The sequence below is a fragment of the Leptodactylus fuscus genome, chromosome 4 (assembly GCF_031893055.1).
Source record: "Leptodactylus fuscus isolate aLepFus1 chromosome 4, aLepFus1.hap2, whole genome shotgun sequence".
NCBI lineage: Eukaryota > Metazoa > Chordata > Amphibia > Anura > Leptodactylidae > Leptodactylus > Leptodactylus fuscus.
Window position 1 is genome coordinate 83005844 of NC_134268.1, and position 15713 is coordinate 83021556.

General features: G+C 40.3%; 1 protein-coding gene across 2 annotated transcripts in view; it reads left to right on the top strand.

Moving 5' to 3' along the window:
• The window catches only part of ZNF407 (zinc finger protein 407), a 360082-nt gene that overhangs the window by 23039 nt on the left and 321330 nt on the right, over positions 1 to 15713 (top strand). For both annotated transcript variants that reach the window (XM_075270737.1, XM_075270738.1), the window contains one exon: positions 9047 to 9161. In XM_075270737.1, the coding sequence (XP_075126838.1) occupies positions 9047 to 9161 (115 nt within the window). The remainder of the gene's footprint in view (positions 1 to 9046; positions 9162 to 15713) is intronic.

Consider the following 15713-nt stretch of genomic DNA (forward strand, 5'->3'; position numbering starts at 1 on the left):
TTTTTTTTTTTTAGGCCTAGTTCACACGGGCATGGAATAGCGTGTTTTGGTCCTGATTTTGACGCGGGAAGCCACTCCGGAGTAGGCCCAAAATGAATGGCTTGATGAGCCGCGTAATCTGCCTGAAGAAACAGCAGGTCGCTAGCAATCTCCATAGTCCACCATTATGTGGGTGTGGATTATGATGTGGAATCCGCCCCTGCTGTCCCCGTATGAATAAGCCCTTTCACCATTTTTCCCACAGGCAGTTCTATATACTGCCGGAAAGCTGACAGTGCGCTGAGTTCAGCGCACTGTCGGCTTTCCCAATGTGGGCCCGGTGTGAAGAGGTTATGGTCCGGTACCGTAGCTCTTCTATGGTCAGAAGGGCGTTTCTGACAGTTAGCCAGAGACGTCCTTCTTCACAGCACAGCCAATCGCGCTGTGCTGTGAGAGCCGGGAGGAACTCCCCCCTCCCTCCCTGATAATGCTTGTCTATGGACGAGTACTGCGAGCAGAGGGAGGGGACGTTCCTCCCCACTCACACTGTACAGCGCGATAGGCGCTGCTGGGCAGAAGGGCGTCCCTGGCTAAGTGTCAGAAACGCCTTTCTGACACTAAAGCGCTACGGTACCGGGACCGATAGCGCTTTACCCCGGGCACACTGTCAGCTTTCCAGCAGTATATAAAACTGCATGTGCCCGATCTGATGAAAGGTCCTCTTTAAAGGCATATTCTTAACTCATAAAATGATGGTATAATACTTGGATATGCCATCCCTTTATAATTAGTAGGGGTCTGACCCCTGGAACCCCAGAGATCATAAGAGTGATGGGGTGTCTGATCTGAGCAGTGGTGCCACTTTATAAGTAGGTGATCAGTGAGGTTCCAATGCCCAGAACCCCTGCCAATCAGCTGTTTGAGGATCTGCACCATCACTTTTCCTGTGCCAATAATGTCAAATTCATCAACAATTTATTACGGCAGTACTGTCTTATTGAAGTGAATGGGGATAAGCTGCAGTACCGAATACAGCTCTTACATAGTGTATGGTATTTGGTGACGAAACCTCAGTGCTTACTTGAACATGGCGGCTCCTTCAACCATCTGATCTGGTGGAGTGGCACCAACCACACATTCATGACCTATCCTAAGTATACAATGGATTATCTGTATATAAGTCTGAGATGTTTGGCCATCTTTAGTGATATGAAAGGTTTTCATGGTGACTGATAAAGGCAGATACAAGCAGTAGAAGTGATGGTCGGTGACAGCACTGTACATGGTAAAACAACCACATCAATGACTTTAAGAGATCACACATTTGCCAGGACAGTGATACTTGCACAGCAGAAGTAAGTACTTTGGAGCTGGTAAGCTGAATTTTCCCAATATTGCATTTTGTTGGAAAAGATATGGGTTGTTCCAATATAAACACATTGAGAGAGAACGTGGAGTCAGTGTCAGACCTCATACTATAAAGCAATATCATATATCACACAATTTTAACTAAAACTGGTTTTGTGTCATTAATATATTATAGATCTCAGTGGAAAACGGTCTGCTGTGGTTATTATTAATATGTTTAATGAATGTAGATTAGAAAATGACCACCATGTTCCGCTGCATAGAAACATCTGCATTAGTGTTTTCATTTACATTCAAATTAACTCATACAAATAAATACAGTGAACGCAGCGGGCTAGGCGACTAAAGCACTTCTATTCAGAGATTTCTGCATGCTGTGCTAATAGGCACAAACTTTCCAATTTTGGAGGCAGTTCGCTACTTCCCTACAGTGAACTGTTTATGATCTTGACTATTGGAATTAAATGTGACCTAAATCATCAGTTTATTGAAACTTCTTTCTCTTAGGGATTCATTCAATCAGTACAAAGCAGCTAGTCACTAGACAATCCGATAAAAACTCCCATCGAGGTCGCTCTGGGAGTAGGAGGAAGGTGGTCTAATTTAGTAAGGCTAAAAACCTCGAAACTAAATGGTTTACAAACAGAGGTGAGGTAAAACATCTTTGTATTTCTCTGCCCTCAAGTCTAAATCTTGACGCTTGGCACTGGCGCTGGGGCATCATTTGCTTCCTATTTTGCCACATTCCTGGGGGTTAGTTAACATTGGCTCTATGAATTGTTTGCCTTCAGAATAGTGAATTAATCATGTATTAGCTAATAGATCATATTAATTATGAGCCTAGGGCCCGGTTCACATTTGTGTTTGGGCCATTCCATTCCCCTATCCGCATGAAAAATGCGGAGAGAAAAGCTCTGTAACTCTGGGTTCACACCAGCGTTCGGGTCTCCGCTGTCAGTTACCGTCTTCTGCCTGTCATGAGAACACCTGTCATGCCGAGTCCGGCCGGGAGCGTTTTATGCTCTCCGCGGCAAAACCATTTTTTCTTTTTAATCTTTAGTTGGACATGCAGTACTCTGTGTCCGGTTAAAAAAAAACAAAAACTGTTTCACCGCAGAGAGCATAAAACGCTCACCGATTCTCATGGCCGGACACTTTTCAAACCCATTCAAATGAATGGGTTTGAAAGATGCCGGCAGGTTTCCATCTCCTGCCCTGTTTCATGCAGGAAACGTAAACCTGCATTACAGAGGCCGGGGCGCAGATGTGAACGAGCCCTAAGCAACACTTTTCTCTCCATGTTTTTTGAGCGTAAACTACATGGACCCCATTCTATTCCATGGGGGTCCACAGGTTTCCTAAGATATCCGCTTTTTTATGTGGATTAGGTTTCTGTTTGAGGGGTCCCCAAGCAGACGGAAACCCATGTGCAGATATGAACCGGGCCTCAGCAGCACAGAGTACAGTGTGGTGTTCAAGGAGTAATATCACTGTTACGTTGTGGTTGGGGTTGAGCCGATCTTGACTTTTCAGGATCAATTTTGAAATCCGATTTCCGATCATTTTTCATTTGAACCCGATCTTGATCCCAATGCAAGTCAATGGGATTTTTTTTTACTAATCGGAGATCAGATTTTAAAAACAATCCTATTCACTATACAGCATGGAATCTAACAATTGAACGTTTTAATTGTTAGAATCCATGCTGTGTAGTGATTTTTTTTTTTTAATCACTAAGTAGCCAGAGGATTTTTATTTTAATCCTCTGGCTACTTAGTCCCCCCTCGCTGCCCCCGCCTCCCAGGTTAGTGTTAAAGAGCTAGGAAGAAGGTGGGGCTTGCTGCTTAGGAGTGTGGGCGGGTACAGGGCGGGGAGATGTGAAGTCTCCCCACCCAGTACCCGTCCACACTTTCCTAAGCCGCAAGCCCCGCCTTCTTCCTTGCTCTTTAACACTAACCTGGGAGGCGGGGTCAGCGAGGTGAAGAAATACAAGAACACCGGGCACCGGACCAGCCATCTCTGCAGGTAAGTAGCTTCTAGAGATGTTAGCTAGTCTCCCATGGAAAGCAATAGGTTAAAAAGCTTCCGATTGATTTCAATGGGGAGCGCACGTATGCCGGCACCCATCGAAATCAATGGGATCTGTTTTAACGCCGCTCATTCTGAATGAGATTATGTTCAGAATGAGCGGAGCGTATACTCGGTGTGAAGGCTAACATTGTTAGCTTTTCCCACAATGCTTGGCCAGTAGCAAAGCATTGTGGCAAATCATCGCCGATCTCGATCCCATCTAAAAAGATCGTGTTCGAAATTCCAATCGCGATCGTGAAATTTTCTCGATCGCCGATCGGAATCCGATCTTTTCCGAACACGATCGCTCAACCCTACTTGTGATTCCTGTATTTAAAGAAGTTGTCCAAATGTGACATTTTTAAGTTCTTGAGGGTCGCCATGTTGCTTTCTTGTTGAATAATCACACATTTGCAGTGGTATGGCTGGCATAATTGTGGTACTGTAAGAAACTGAACCAAGGACTGTAACAAAGAGACTGGTTAGGGAGAGGACGAGACTAAAGTAATGGAATCAAAGTGGCTGATTTATTAAAATAGTCTAAACGCAAAACTTTGTTAGTTGCTCATAGCCACCAATCACAGCGCAGGTTCCTTTTTTTTAGGAGCAGAATACAAAATGAAAGCTGCACTGCGATTGATTTATTGAGAAGTATGACACTCAGTATGGGCAAGAGAAAATAGTGGAGAAAAGTAGAGGAAGTATATATATATATATATATATATATATATATATATATATATATATATTTTTTTTTTTGACATTTTCTTTGAATTCTTGTCCCCTCGGTACCATGATCATTGACATTGTGCTAGTGGATACACGCATTGAAATGCTTACCATTGCTCTGTTATTGGGAATCCTAAATGTGGTTCTGAAGTCATGGCGCGTTTTTGTCCGTCTCCTTGTCTAGGAATATATCCTTTTTTCTATTTTTTATCGGATTTGCATTAGCCCTTTTACACCGCGCAATGACAATTTAGAATGTCACCAAATTAATGATTAATTTAGTTTTATCTGCATCATTTAAATAAACTGGAGTTTCTGCGTGTGATGGATGAGATGTGATTGCTGTTCGCTGCAGCCTCAACCTGCTTTTGACATTTAAACATATAAAGCTGACTAGATATAACCATTCAGGTGCTAAATATATTTTACATCTACTTCTGCTGCTAGAAATGGAAGTATTAAGAGATCTAGCCTCATTGTCATTGAACTGTGAAATATTCAACCTTGTCTGCCTGCGCTTAGTACTGTTGACTTTTTTATTTCTTTTCAAAGATTAAAATTAAATGCTTCATTTTTCGTCAGCTTTTGGGAATTACATTGAAATTTAAGACTCTCAAATTTTACTGAGAACTTCATTTCAACAAACCATTCTTGGAGGCTAGTCTTATTTCCAAGGGCACAGCACAGCGCGCTATTGATCAATTTTGATGGAGGGTAAATTCAGTCTTATCAAAGCCTGTGATGTATAGCTATTAGCGGTCCTATATTTCAGAGGTGGTTTCCATAAAGTGATCGGAGCACTTCACTAAGCATAAGCTAACCATGATATGAAGCATAAGTAACTATATTAATGTGATGTATAACAGCTTGATAGTTCGTGCTAGAGCATAAATAGATGAACATCTCATCTGTAGGATTTGTTTTTGTTTTTGCAGTCCTTTAATATAGTATGTAACAATAAGCTAATCTAAAATTTGACCTATCAGACTTGTACAGGGTGTTGATCCATTGCCCTTTTTACCTCCAGTCTGTTGTAAAATAACCAGTTCATCACACCAGTTCTATCTTGTTTCATATATCTGCCCAATGCTCGGCATCCAATAATAAAGTTTGTGCTTGAAATAAATAATAGCCAAAATGTCAATACTTCTAGTTTCCAGAATAATCATAAATTCTGGGCTATAAAACAGTCGTAAAGGCATAATATTTTATCCACAGTATATTCACACATTGCATGTCATTACAATAGCAGAGTGATGAATCACCCTCGCTGTGTGACAGGAAAAATCTGAAATAACCGTGCCAATATGAGACGGTGGAAAGTTAGAAACACTGCTTCACAACTGCACACTTATCCAGAAAATGTCTTAAAGGTCTTACTTATTTGGAAGTAAAGGCATTTACTTTACTGTGCCTACAATATACCTGACTGTTAAAGTGGTTGTGGGGGGTTATAAATCTAAATGCATTTAGCAGGGGAGGGCTAAAAAAATCAAAATGCAGTCATTCTTAGCATCAAGCTGTGGAGTAAGAGCTGGAACCAATTTTGGGTGGAGTTTGACTCCAGCATCAAAATACAATGATTCAATGATATCTTTTTAAATATTATTATGGGAAGGTAGCTCAGTAGAAGCAGTGGTGCGGACCCAACCAGTCAGAGACTGGGACACAAATCTTGCAACAAACCAAACATCTATCTAAAAAAAAAAAAAAAAAACCCTCTACGTCAGGCACAAAAAATGAACAAAATAAAATACAACTTCAGGCAAAACAGTAAGAAACTAAATCCTGCTCGTCTGAGCTACTAACTAAACAGTAATAATCTAACTATATGTGTGTAACTTACTAACAGCCACAAAAACAAACAAACAAATACAGTCCTATGAAAAAGTTTGGGCACCCCTATTAATCTTAATCATTTTTTGTTCTAAATATTTTGATGTTTGCAACAGCCATTTCAGTTTGATATATCTAATAACTGATGGACACATTAATATTTCAGGATTGAAATGAGGTTTATTGTACTAACAGAAAATGTGCAATATGCATTAAACCAAAATTTGACCGGTGCAAAAGTATGGGCACCCTTATCATTTTATTGATTTGAATTCCCCTAACTACTTTTTACTGACTTACTGAAGCACAAAATTGGTTTTGTAACCTCAGTGAGCTTTGAACTTCATAGCCAGATGTATCCAATCATAAGAAAAGGTATTTAAGGTGGCCAATTGCAAGTTGATCTCCTATTTGAATCTCCTCTGAAGAGTGGCATCATGGGCTACTCAAAACAACTCTCAAATGATCTGAAAACAAAGATTGTTCAACATAGTTGTTCAGGGGAAGGATACAAAAAGTTGTCTCAGAGATTTAACCTGTCAGTTTCCACTGTGAGGAACATAGTAAGGAAATGGAAGACCACAGGGACAGTTCTTGTTAAGCCCAGAATTGGCAGGCCAAGAAAAATATCAGAAAGGCAGAGAAGAAGAATGGTGAGAACAGTCAAGGACAATCCACAGACCACCTCCAAAGAGCTGCAGCATCATCTTGCTGCAGATGGTGTCACTGTGCATCGGTCAACTATACAGCGCACTTTGCACAAATAGAAGCTGTATGGGAGAGTGATGAGAAAGAAGCCGTTTCTGCACGTACGCCACAAATAGAGTTGCCTGAGGTATGAAAAAGCACATTTGGACAAGGCAGCTTCATTTTGGAAACAAAAATTGAGTTGTTTGGTTATAAAAAAAGGCGTTATGCATGGCGTCCAAAAAGAAACAGCATTCCAAGAAAAACACATGCTACCCACTGTAAAATTTGGTGGAGGTTCCATCATGCTTTGGGGCTGTGTGGCCAATGCCGGCATCGGGAATCTTGTTAAAGTTGAGAGTCGCATGGATTCCACTCAGTATCAGCAGATTCTTGAGAATAATGTTCAAGAATCAGTGACGAAGTTGAAGTTACGCCGGGGATGGATATTTCAGCAAGACAATGATCCAAAACACCGCTCCAAATCCTCAGGCATTCATGCAGAGGAACAATTACAATGTTCTGGAATGGCCATCCCAGTCCCCAGACCTGAATATCATTGAACATCTGTGGGATGATTTGAAGCGGGCTGTCCATGCTCGGCGACCATCTAACTTAACTGAACTTGAATTGTTTGTCCAAAATACCTTTATCCAGGATCCAGGAACTGATTAAAAGCTACAGGAAGCGACTAGAGGCTGTTATCTTTGCAAAAGGAGGATCTACTAAATATTAATGTCACTTTTCTGTTGAGGTGCCCATACTTTTGCACCGGTCAAATTTTGGTTTACTGCATATTGCACATTTTCTGTTAGTACAATAAACCTCATTTCAATCCTGAAATATTACTGTGTCCATCAGTTATTAGATATATCAAACTGAAATGGCTGTTATAAACACCAAAATATTTAGAACTAAAAATGATTAAGATTAATAGGGGTGCCCAAACTTTTTCATAGGACTGTAAATAAGCACGGTACAGTCTCACCGGACTCAGAGTATCAGGACAGACCCGGACGCCTCCTCTCATTCCCTCAATCTGCCTTGATGCTCTGCAGCCTTTGTTTTCTCAGTAATGAGCCTAGTACCCACAGCTGGAGCTGAAGCCTATTCCAAACCCACCCTGGACCACACATAGGTCAGAAACCTGAGGCTGACATAGTGGGACTCCAGCACTCTGCCTGTCACCTACCCACATATATAATTATATACATAGTTTGTTGCATATTTACTTTTATAGGAATTCAGTCTCTAGCTTTTTAATGAATTAGAGAATCTTTCCTTTTTCTGTCTGACCATAGCTGTCAGCCATGTCAGAGCACGTGTTGGTGATTTGGCCTACCAACTGCATAGTCCAGCCCGGAATCCTACCTTCTGCTAAGGTTATGCATTTTCATTGAAGAAATTTAGATATGTGGTTATGTGTTTAATAATAAATTATTGGGCAAGACTGCCAATGAAAGACTTGAGCATTTTGGTGGACAGTAAGCTTACCTTTAGTGACCAGTGCAAGGCAGCCACCGCCAAGGCAAATAAAATTATGGGATGCATCAAAAGAGACATTATACTCGTGACAAGAACATAGTTCTGCCTCTATACAAGTCAGTAGTATGGCCAAACATAAACTTTTGTTCGCAATTTTGGGTCCCAGTGTACAAGGACATAACTGAACTAGCGAGAGTGAGGAGAAGAGCAACCAAGATACTTATAGGAATAGAGTAAAGGGACAGATTAATAAATTTGTGGTCAATAGACAATGAAAAGGGGACGCCCTATATATACCTAGAGGAAAGTGCATCTCATCAGCATCATCAATGGGCATTCTTTACTGTAAGAACAGGGAAGCCATGGAACTCGCTGCCACAGGATGTTGTGATGGTGAATTCATTGTGCAAGTTCTTTTTATTGAATGGAAAAATGTTACAGGTTTTAGATATTCGGTAAGGACAAATTGAATGCTGGATTTGGTGTCGGGAAGGAATTCTCTTCCACGGACATGGAGCAGTCTCATGGGCTTTTTTTTTACCTTCCTCTGGGTCAACACTGTAGGTTTTTAGGCTCGACTTGATGGACCTGTGTATTCATCCTTATCTACTATATTACTATGAAAGAAGATATGCATTATCTGTATTTAGAAGACTTTAAAGGAAGGGGGCCTTAAAGGTATTGTCTAAAAAATTAATAAAAGCAGGTGGTAAAATAAAAAATCTTCTTGGCAAGTCAAGTTAAAGCTTTCTATATCTCTAACTATCTTTCCTGTCCTATATTCTGCAATATTTAGTAAAATTGAGGACAGAGTTGTATCTTCTGTTCACACTGACTGTAATGCTCATACGTTGTACCTGAATACACATTGTGTTTTTTATTCTCTACCTAGGCTCAAAGCCATTTAAATGCAAAATATGCAACTTTGCTGCAGCTCAGCTTGGCGATGCCAGAAACCATGTGAAGAGACACCTTGGGATGAGAGAATACAAGTGTCATATATGTGGGTGAGTGAATCGCTTGTTCTGCCCTGTAAATCTTTCTCTGTAATAGAAAAGGCTACAAAATGTACATTCCTTCAGAAGTGCTCCTGATGGCTAACATTATGCATGCATACCCTGCTTTTCATTGTTATGGTAAATTCCTTAAATACAGTTATGACATTTCTCTCCCACTCCTAATCCAGCTCTGTGGATGAGCAATTGTATGGGGCTACAAGGTCAATCTGAACCTGTAATCTGTAAATTGCCTAAATTATAGGATGTTCATTCATATTGCCAGAGAGAACTATAAATTACACTTAAAGACATCAAGAAAAAATATATAACTTGGAAGGCTGATATTTTTTTTATGTGCTTGTGTATTTAACATTATTCTAAGGCCTAGATTCCTCAGGTAGAAAATATATATATATATATATATATATATATATATATATATATATATATATATATATATATATATATATATAAAAAAAATTTGGTATGAAGAAAACTAGAAATATAAAATATATTAGTCATGTTATGAATATATACTATATAGAGTACTGTGCATAAGTTAGGTAGGTGTTGACAGTTTCTACAAGGTAATAGTTTTGTTTGTTTTTTTTTTTTAAAAAAAAAAGAAAAATAGAAGTTTTAATAGTTTTTGTTTGTTAACAAAAATGCAAAGTGAATGAACAAGAAAGAAATTCGAAATCAAATCCGCATTTAGCTTCATTTGCCTTTTAAAACATCATCAATTCTTCTAGGTATACTTGCACATAGGTTTTTGAAAGGAACTTGGCAGGAGTGTTGAGTGAACCACAGATCTTCTGGATGTAAACTTGCTCAGCTTCTTCTGCATCCAGACTCTGGGGCCATAGCCTCACTTGTTTCCTTGTTCTTTTTATATTGAATATAGTTCTAAATAACGTTTGCTGTATGTTTGGGGTCTGTGTCCTGGTGCAGAATAAATTTGGTGGCAATTTTACGCCTCCCTGATGGTACTGCGAAATTTGAAGAAACTCCAACAAACAGGTAACATTGAGCACCATAGACACAGTGGTTGGCCACGGAAACTTAGTGCAACAGATGAAAGACACACTGTGTTTTTTCACTTCAACATCAGAAGATGTCCAGCAGTGCCATCAGGTCAGAACGGGCAGAAACTTGAGTATGCCAATCGACTTCCTAGAAGTGGTCTTCTTGGAAGAATTGTGGCCAAAATCTATACATTTCAATGTTAAAACAAGTCCAAATGACAGAAAATGGCAGCAGGTGTTCTGGGCTGGTGAGACAAAACTTTAAATATTTATCTGTAATAGAGGGCAGTATAATAGTGAGTGACTGCAGGCAACAATGGAGGTTCCTTACAAGTTTTTGGCTGCATTTCATAGAGTTGAAAATTTGATCAGGATTAATGGTGTCCTCCATGCTGTGAAATACAGAGAGATACTTATCCATCATAATGTACCATCAAACTGGACCAAATTATTCTGCAGTAGATTAAAAACCCCAAACCTACCTAGTCCTTAAGAACGATCTTCATCGTAAAGAACAAGTGGTCCTAAAAGTGATGGTATGGCGCGACAGAGCCCTGAGCTAAACATTGTCAAGTCTGTCTGGGATTACATGAAGAGACAGAAGCAATTGAACATATCCACATCCAAAGAAGACCTGTGGTTGGTTCTCCAAGATGTTTGGAACAACCTTTCTGTGTGCATGCGTAGCAGGAAGAATTGATGCTGTTTTGAAGGCAAAGGGAGGTCCCACCAAGTATTGATATGATTTATATTTCTCTTTTGTTTGTTCACATTGCATTTTATTAATTGCCAACACAAAATTATTAACATTTCCATTATTGAAAACATTCTTACTTTGCAGTATTTTTTTCCCACATATACCTACAACTTTTGTACGGTGCCGCATATTATATGTTTTGTTTGTACTGATCTTTTTCTAGTTTTTCTTCATTTGTAAAATCTCTTTCACAATTGTTCTCTCCAAAGAATTCTCATTTTCAGTGTTTAATTGTCCTTCTAAAATGTAACATTTTATACAAGGCAATGAAAAAACCAAATGTACAACTGATTCATTTCAAGGAAATATTTGAGAGGTTTTAATAACATGGCATGGATGGTATATTACAGTGCACAAAGTAGATTTTAATATTCTAGGTGCTGTTAGAATTTTTTTTCCTTTATTTTATTAATGTTATTATGCCAATAAAATTAACATTCTGAATATGTGCATCATATAAAACCAATTTCCTGGAGCCAGTGTAACCTATGGGAAGAGGTCTCCTAGCTAATCCAGAGAGCACTGCAATTCAGTTACAGTTAGTGCAATGCACAAATGACTGTATTATACTGTATTTTAACGTACAGCTTTACCTGCATTGCAAATCTTGACTTTATGACTAAATGGCCATTTCAGTCTAACTGCTGTATAGCAACAATGATGTGTTCATGCCTTTCTTTAACTATCAAGAACATACCTTGTAGGTTTAAAGCGCATGTTCACTTTTTCAATGGGCTCTATAGTTCTACTAAGGAAGGCTTATTGAGCAGTGTGTTCTAACGGGGTTGTAAGAGATCTCTGCGATCTCTCTAAACCTATTGATGTGCGTATATTTGTGCATCAGAATGAAAACAACCAGATTCCTTCCTCATAGTGAGATGTATCCACTGCAAATAATATGTAAATCTTTAAGAAATATATAATGGAAACCATGCTGCATCAGTTTCCCTGTTACGATCTTACGCAGCAAAGTCCCTTTTAAAGGTCTTTTCCCAATATACAATTTTATGGCATATTCACAAAGCAATCACTAGTTGCAAATTTATAGCAATTCTACTTTGCCATAAATTGTGCACCTTTAATGCACAACTTTACCTAACATCTGACCTCTCCCTACCTGTGCATGACCTTTTCCTTCAACAACCTTCACTTCATGGCAATACTTGGTAAATCTTTGAGTAAGGTCGGTCAATTTTGTGGAATACTTAAAGCATACCTCCAATTATAAAACCAGTTATCATAAATGAATGGTACATGTAAATATAAGAAACATTGTGTTATATCTTATTGAAGAAATCGGTTTCCTTTCCCACTTATTAGGCTGCTCACCTCCTCCTTTTGGTTACATAGAATCCATATCCATACCCAGCTCTTGCACATAACTATGGAGAGGGAGAAGGGGACCGATAATTCATGTATGACCTCATTGTGTGCACGTGTAGCCCGTTACATAGAAATATGGCAGTAGTTGAAGCAGTTTAGTAGTGTAGCAGTTGTAATGAATCGTCTGTTTTCCAGTATCATTCTCCTTCCCCTCTCCTTTACATAGACAACTACTGTATCTAAAAAGTAATTCAGCTTGATGAATGGAGAAGGAAACATATTTTTTAAAGAGAGTCTATCTTCAGGATGAAGCATATTAAACCAACACTTGAATGTAACGCCTTTTTTCCCATGAAAATGTGTCTGTAGCACCAAGAGCAGGACTGTTTCCCATTTTCAATGGATGGCAGAGATCAGAGCAGGGTGATGGAAAAAATAAGCGTTATTCTGCCACAGATGCATGTTAGAGAAATCTCTGAAGATGTGAGATTGTAATTCCCGTATGTAAACTAATGGCAGATAGCAGAACGCGCTGACATTTCATTCCCTGCGTTCCCAGGTTGCATGTGGAGAGATGCAATGGAGTTGCTTCAGGTAGTTTATTTGTCTTTACCTTGAGAGATGATATGCCATACGGTCAAAACACAATTCCTTTCTCAGTTCTACATGATGGTTGCTCAGTGGTTACAGACTGAATAACACATATCCAGGAAGAAGATGCAACAAGAAGGGAGGAGTAACAGAAACAGAGAATTATGGGAGAAAACTACTTAAAGAGCCCTTCACACGTTATCAATGTCTATGCACCAGCATTGCACAAGATATGAAACACACTGTATGAAAGTCAAACAATCAAGCATGAATGATACAATATGAACAAGAATCATTACTTCAGCAATACCCCTGCTGTAACAGCATACTCCCCGTCTGAAATCCTTGGATTTCACTACTTAACATAAATGTCCATCTGGTATATTCTGGAACCCTGAAAGACAAAATGCAAAAACAAGGAAAAATAACAATAACTGTGAACATGTATTCAGGAACAGTTGAAAATATTGAATGCGTCAAATGCACGGTATATCGCTGTTCCTGGGATAGTCCAGTGACGAGTCAACTGAGTCAATGTACTTGCAATGTTCTTTGCTTGACTCATTCCTCGACAGGTAACAGGAGGACAGTCTCAGATACAGGTCTGATGAATGTCTTGGAGTCACCTTGTCGTGTGATGGTTACTTCCACCTTACGGACTCTACCATCCTCGCTGGGAAAGATTTTTGAGATGAGTCCTATAGGCCATGCATTTCTTTCCACTTTCTGGTCCTTCATCAAAACGACATCTCCCACCTGTAAGTTAGGTTTAACCTGCTGCCACTTTCTTCGTCCTTGAAGAAGAGCCAAATACTCCTTTTTCCATCTGCTCCAGAAGCAATTGGCCAGATGCTGAACGTGTTTCCACTGTTTCCGATAGATGTTTCCAGATGAAAGTTCTTCAGGTGGACTAGGAACAGATCCGAGCTTCTGAGTGAGGAGAGTCGCTGGAGTAAGAATAGCAGGAGAATCCGGGTCCACAGATACGGGAACAAGAGGTCTAGAATTGACAATAGCGGAGACCTCGGTTAGGAAGGTAGTTAAAGTCTCATGGGTGAGCCTAGAGGAGTTTGAGTCCATAAGCATACAGTCCAGTATTTTACGGGTAATGCCTATCATCCTTTCCCATGATCCGCCCATATGAGATGCATGAGGAGGGTTAAAGATCCATGTACAACCGTTGTCGGCCAAGTAGTTCTGAACTGGCTCAGAGTTGATTTGCAGTTCTCTGCAAGCTCCTGTGAAGTTGGTTCCACAGTCGGATCTCAATTGCTTTACTGGTCCTCTGATGGCAAGAAAACGTCTTAAAGCATTGATAAAACTCGAAGTGTCCATGGATTCTATAACTTCAATGTGTATGGCGCGTACACTCATGCATGTAAATAACACTGCCCATCGTTTGCTCTCAGCATGACCACCTCTGGTTCTACGAGCAGAGACTGTCCATGGCCCAAAAACATCCAGACCAACGTAGGTAAATGGTGGCTCAGTGCTGGTCCTGTCAGCTGGCAAGTCAGACATTTGCTGTTGCTGCAACTTTCCTCTAGACTTGCGACATAGCACACAGTAGTGAATTAATCGAGCAATCTGCCTTTTTGCACCTACTATCCACAGGCCTGCAGCTCTTAAAGCTCCCTCAGTGAAATGTCTGCCCTGATGCTTGACTTTCTCATGATAATGCCGTATGAGCAATGTAGTAACATGGTGGTGAGCAGGAATAATGAGAGGATTCTTTTCAAATGTCTCTAACTCGGCCTTGTTCAGGCGACCACCTACCCTTAGCATACCATGTTCGTCAATCACTGGCTTTAAGTTGACAATAGGGCTGTTTTTAGGAATGTCCAGTTTGTCACGGAGACATTTCAGTTCCATGTGAAAGGCACTCTGCTGTATATTACGTATCACTAACTTCTCACTTAGTGTAATATCTTCTGCAGAGAGGGGCTTGTGACAGATGTGCCAACCATGACATTCAAAGTTATCGTTCTTGGTGTGAAAACACTGTGCAATGTGAACTAACCTTGCGATGGTGCGTACAAGCTTCAGCCATCTAGAAAAGCGTTCAAAGCGGTGACAGTCAAGGCCGGACCTCCTTACAGACCTGGTGATGAGGGTACTCACTTCAGGACGAATCTCAGGATCATTGTCAGGATCTTGAAGATTGAAGACGTCTTGACCAGATGTTTCTTTCCCTTCGTTCAGCAAGAATTCTGGACCTGTTAACCAAGAGGATTTAGCAAAGGCACTGACCGATGATGGTCTGGTGGCACAATCTGCAGGGTTGAGATGAGATGGAACATAGTGCCACTGCTCAGGTTTAGAGGATTTCCTAATCCTTTCAACGCGGTTACTAACATAGACGTAGAAGCGTTTTGTCTGGTTGTTTATGTAACCCAGGACAACCTTGCTGTCTGTATAGAATTGAACATCGTCCACATGAATGTCCAGCTCATACTGTATAAAATCTGCGATCTCTACAGCCAGTACAGCGCCACAAAGTTCAAGCCTCGGGATCGTATGTTCAGGTTTAGGGGCTAGTTTAGCTTTCCCAAACAGAAATCCAACATGAGCTTTAGTGCGGTTGTCGATTACCTTCAAGTAGGCAACAGCTGCGATAGCCTCAGTCGATGCATCCGAGAATATGTGGACTTCCCTTCTCTGGCTTGTGGTGAGAGATGCTGGAGTGTAGCAACGTGGTATGTGAGTTCTGTCCAAGGCATGTAGGGATTCTTTCCAGGACTCCCACTTTGGCTGCTTGTCATGTGGCAGTGGAGCATCCCAGTCCTCAATCGTCTCTGAGAGCTGCCTAAGTAGGAATTTGCCCTGTACAGTCAATGGTGCTACAAATCCCAGTGGATCATACAG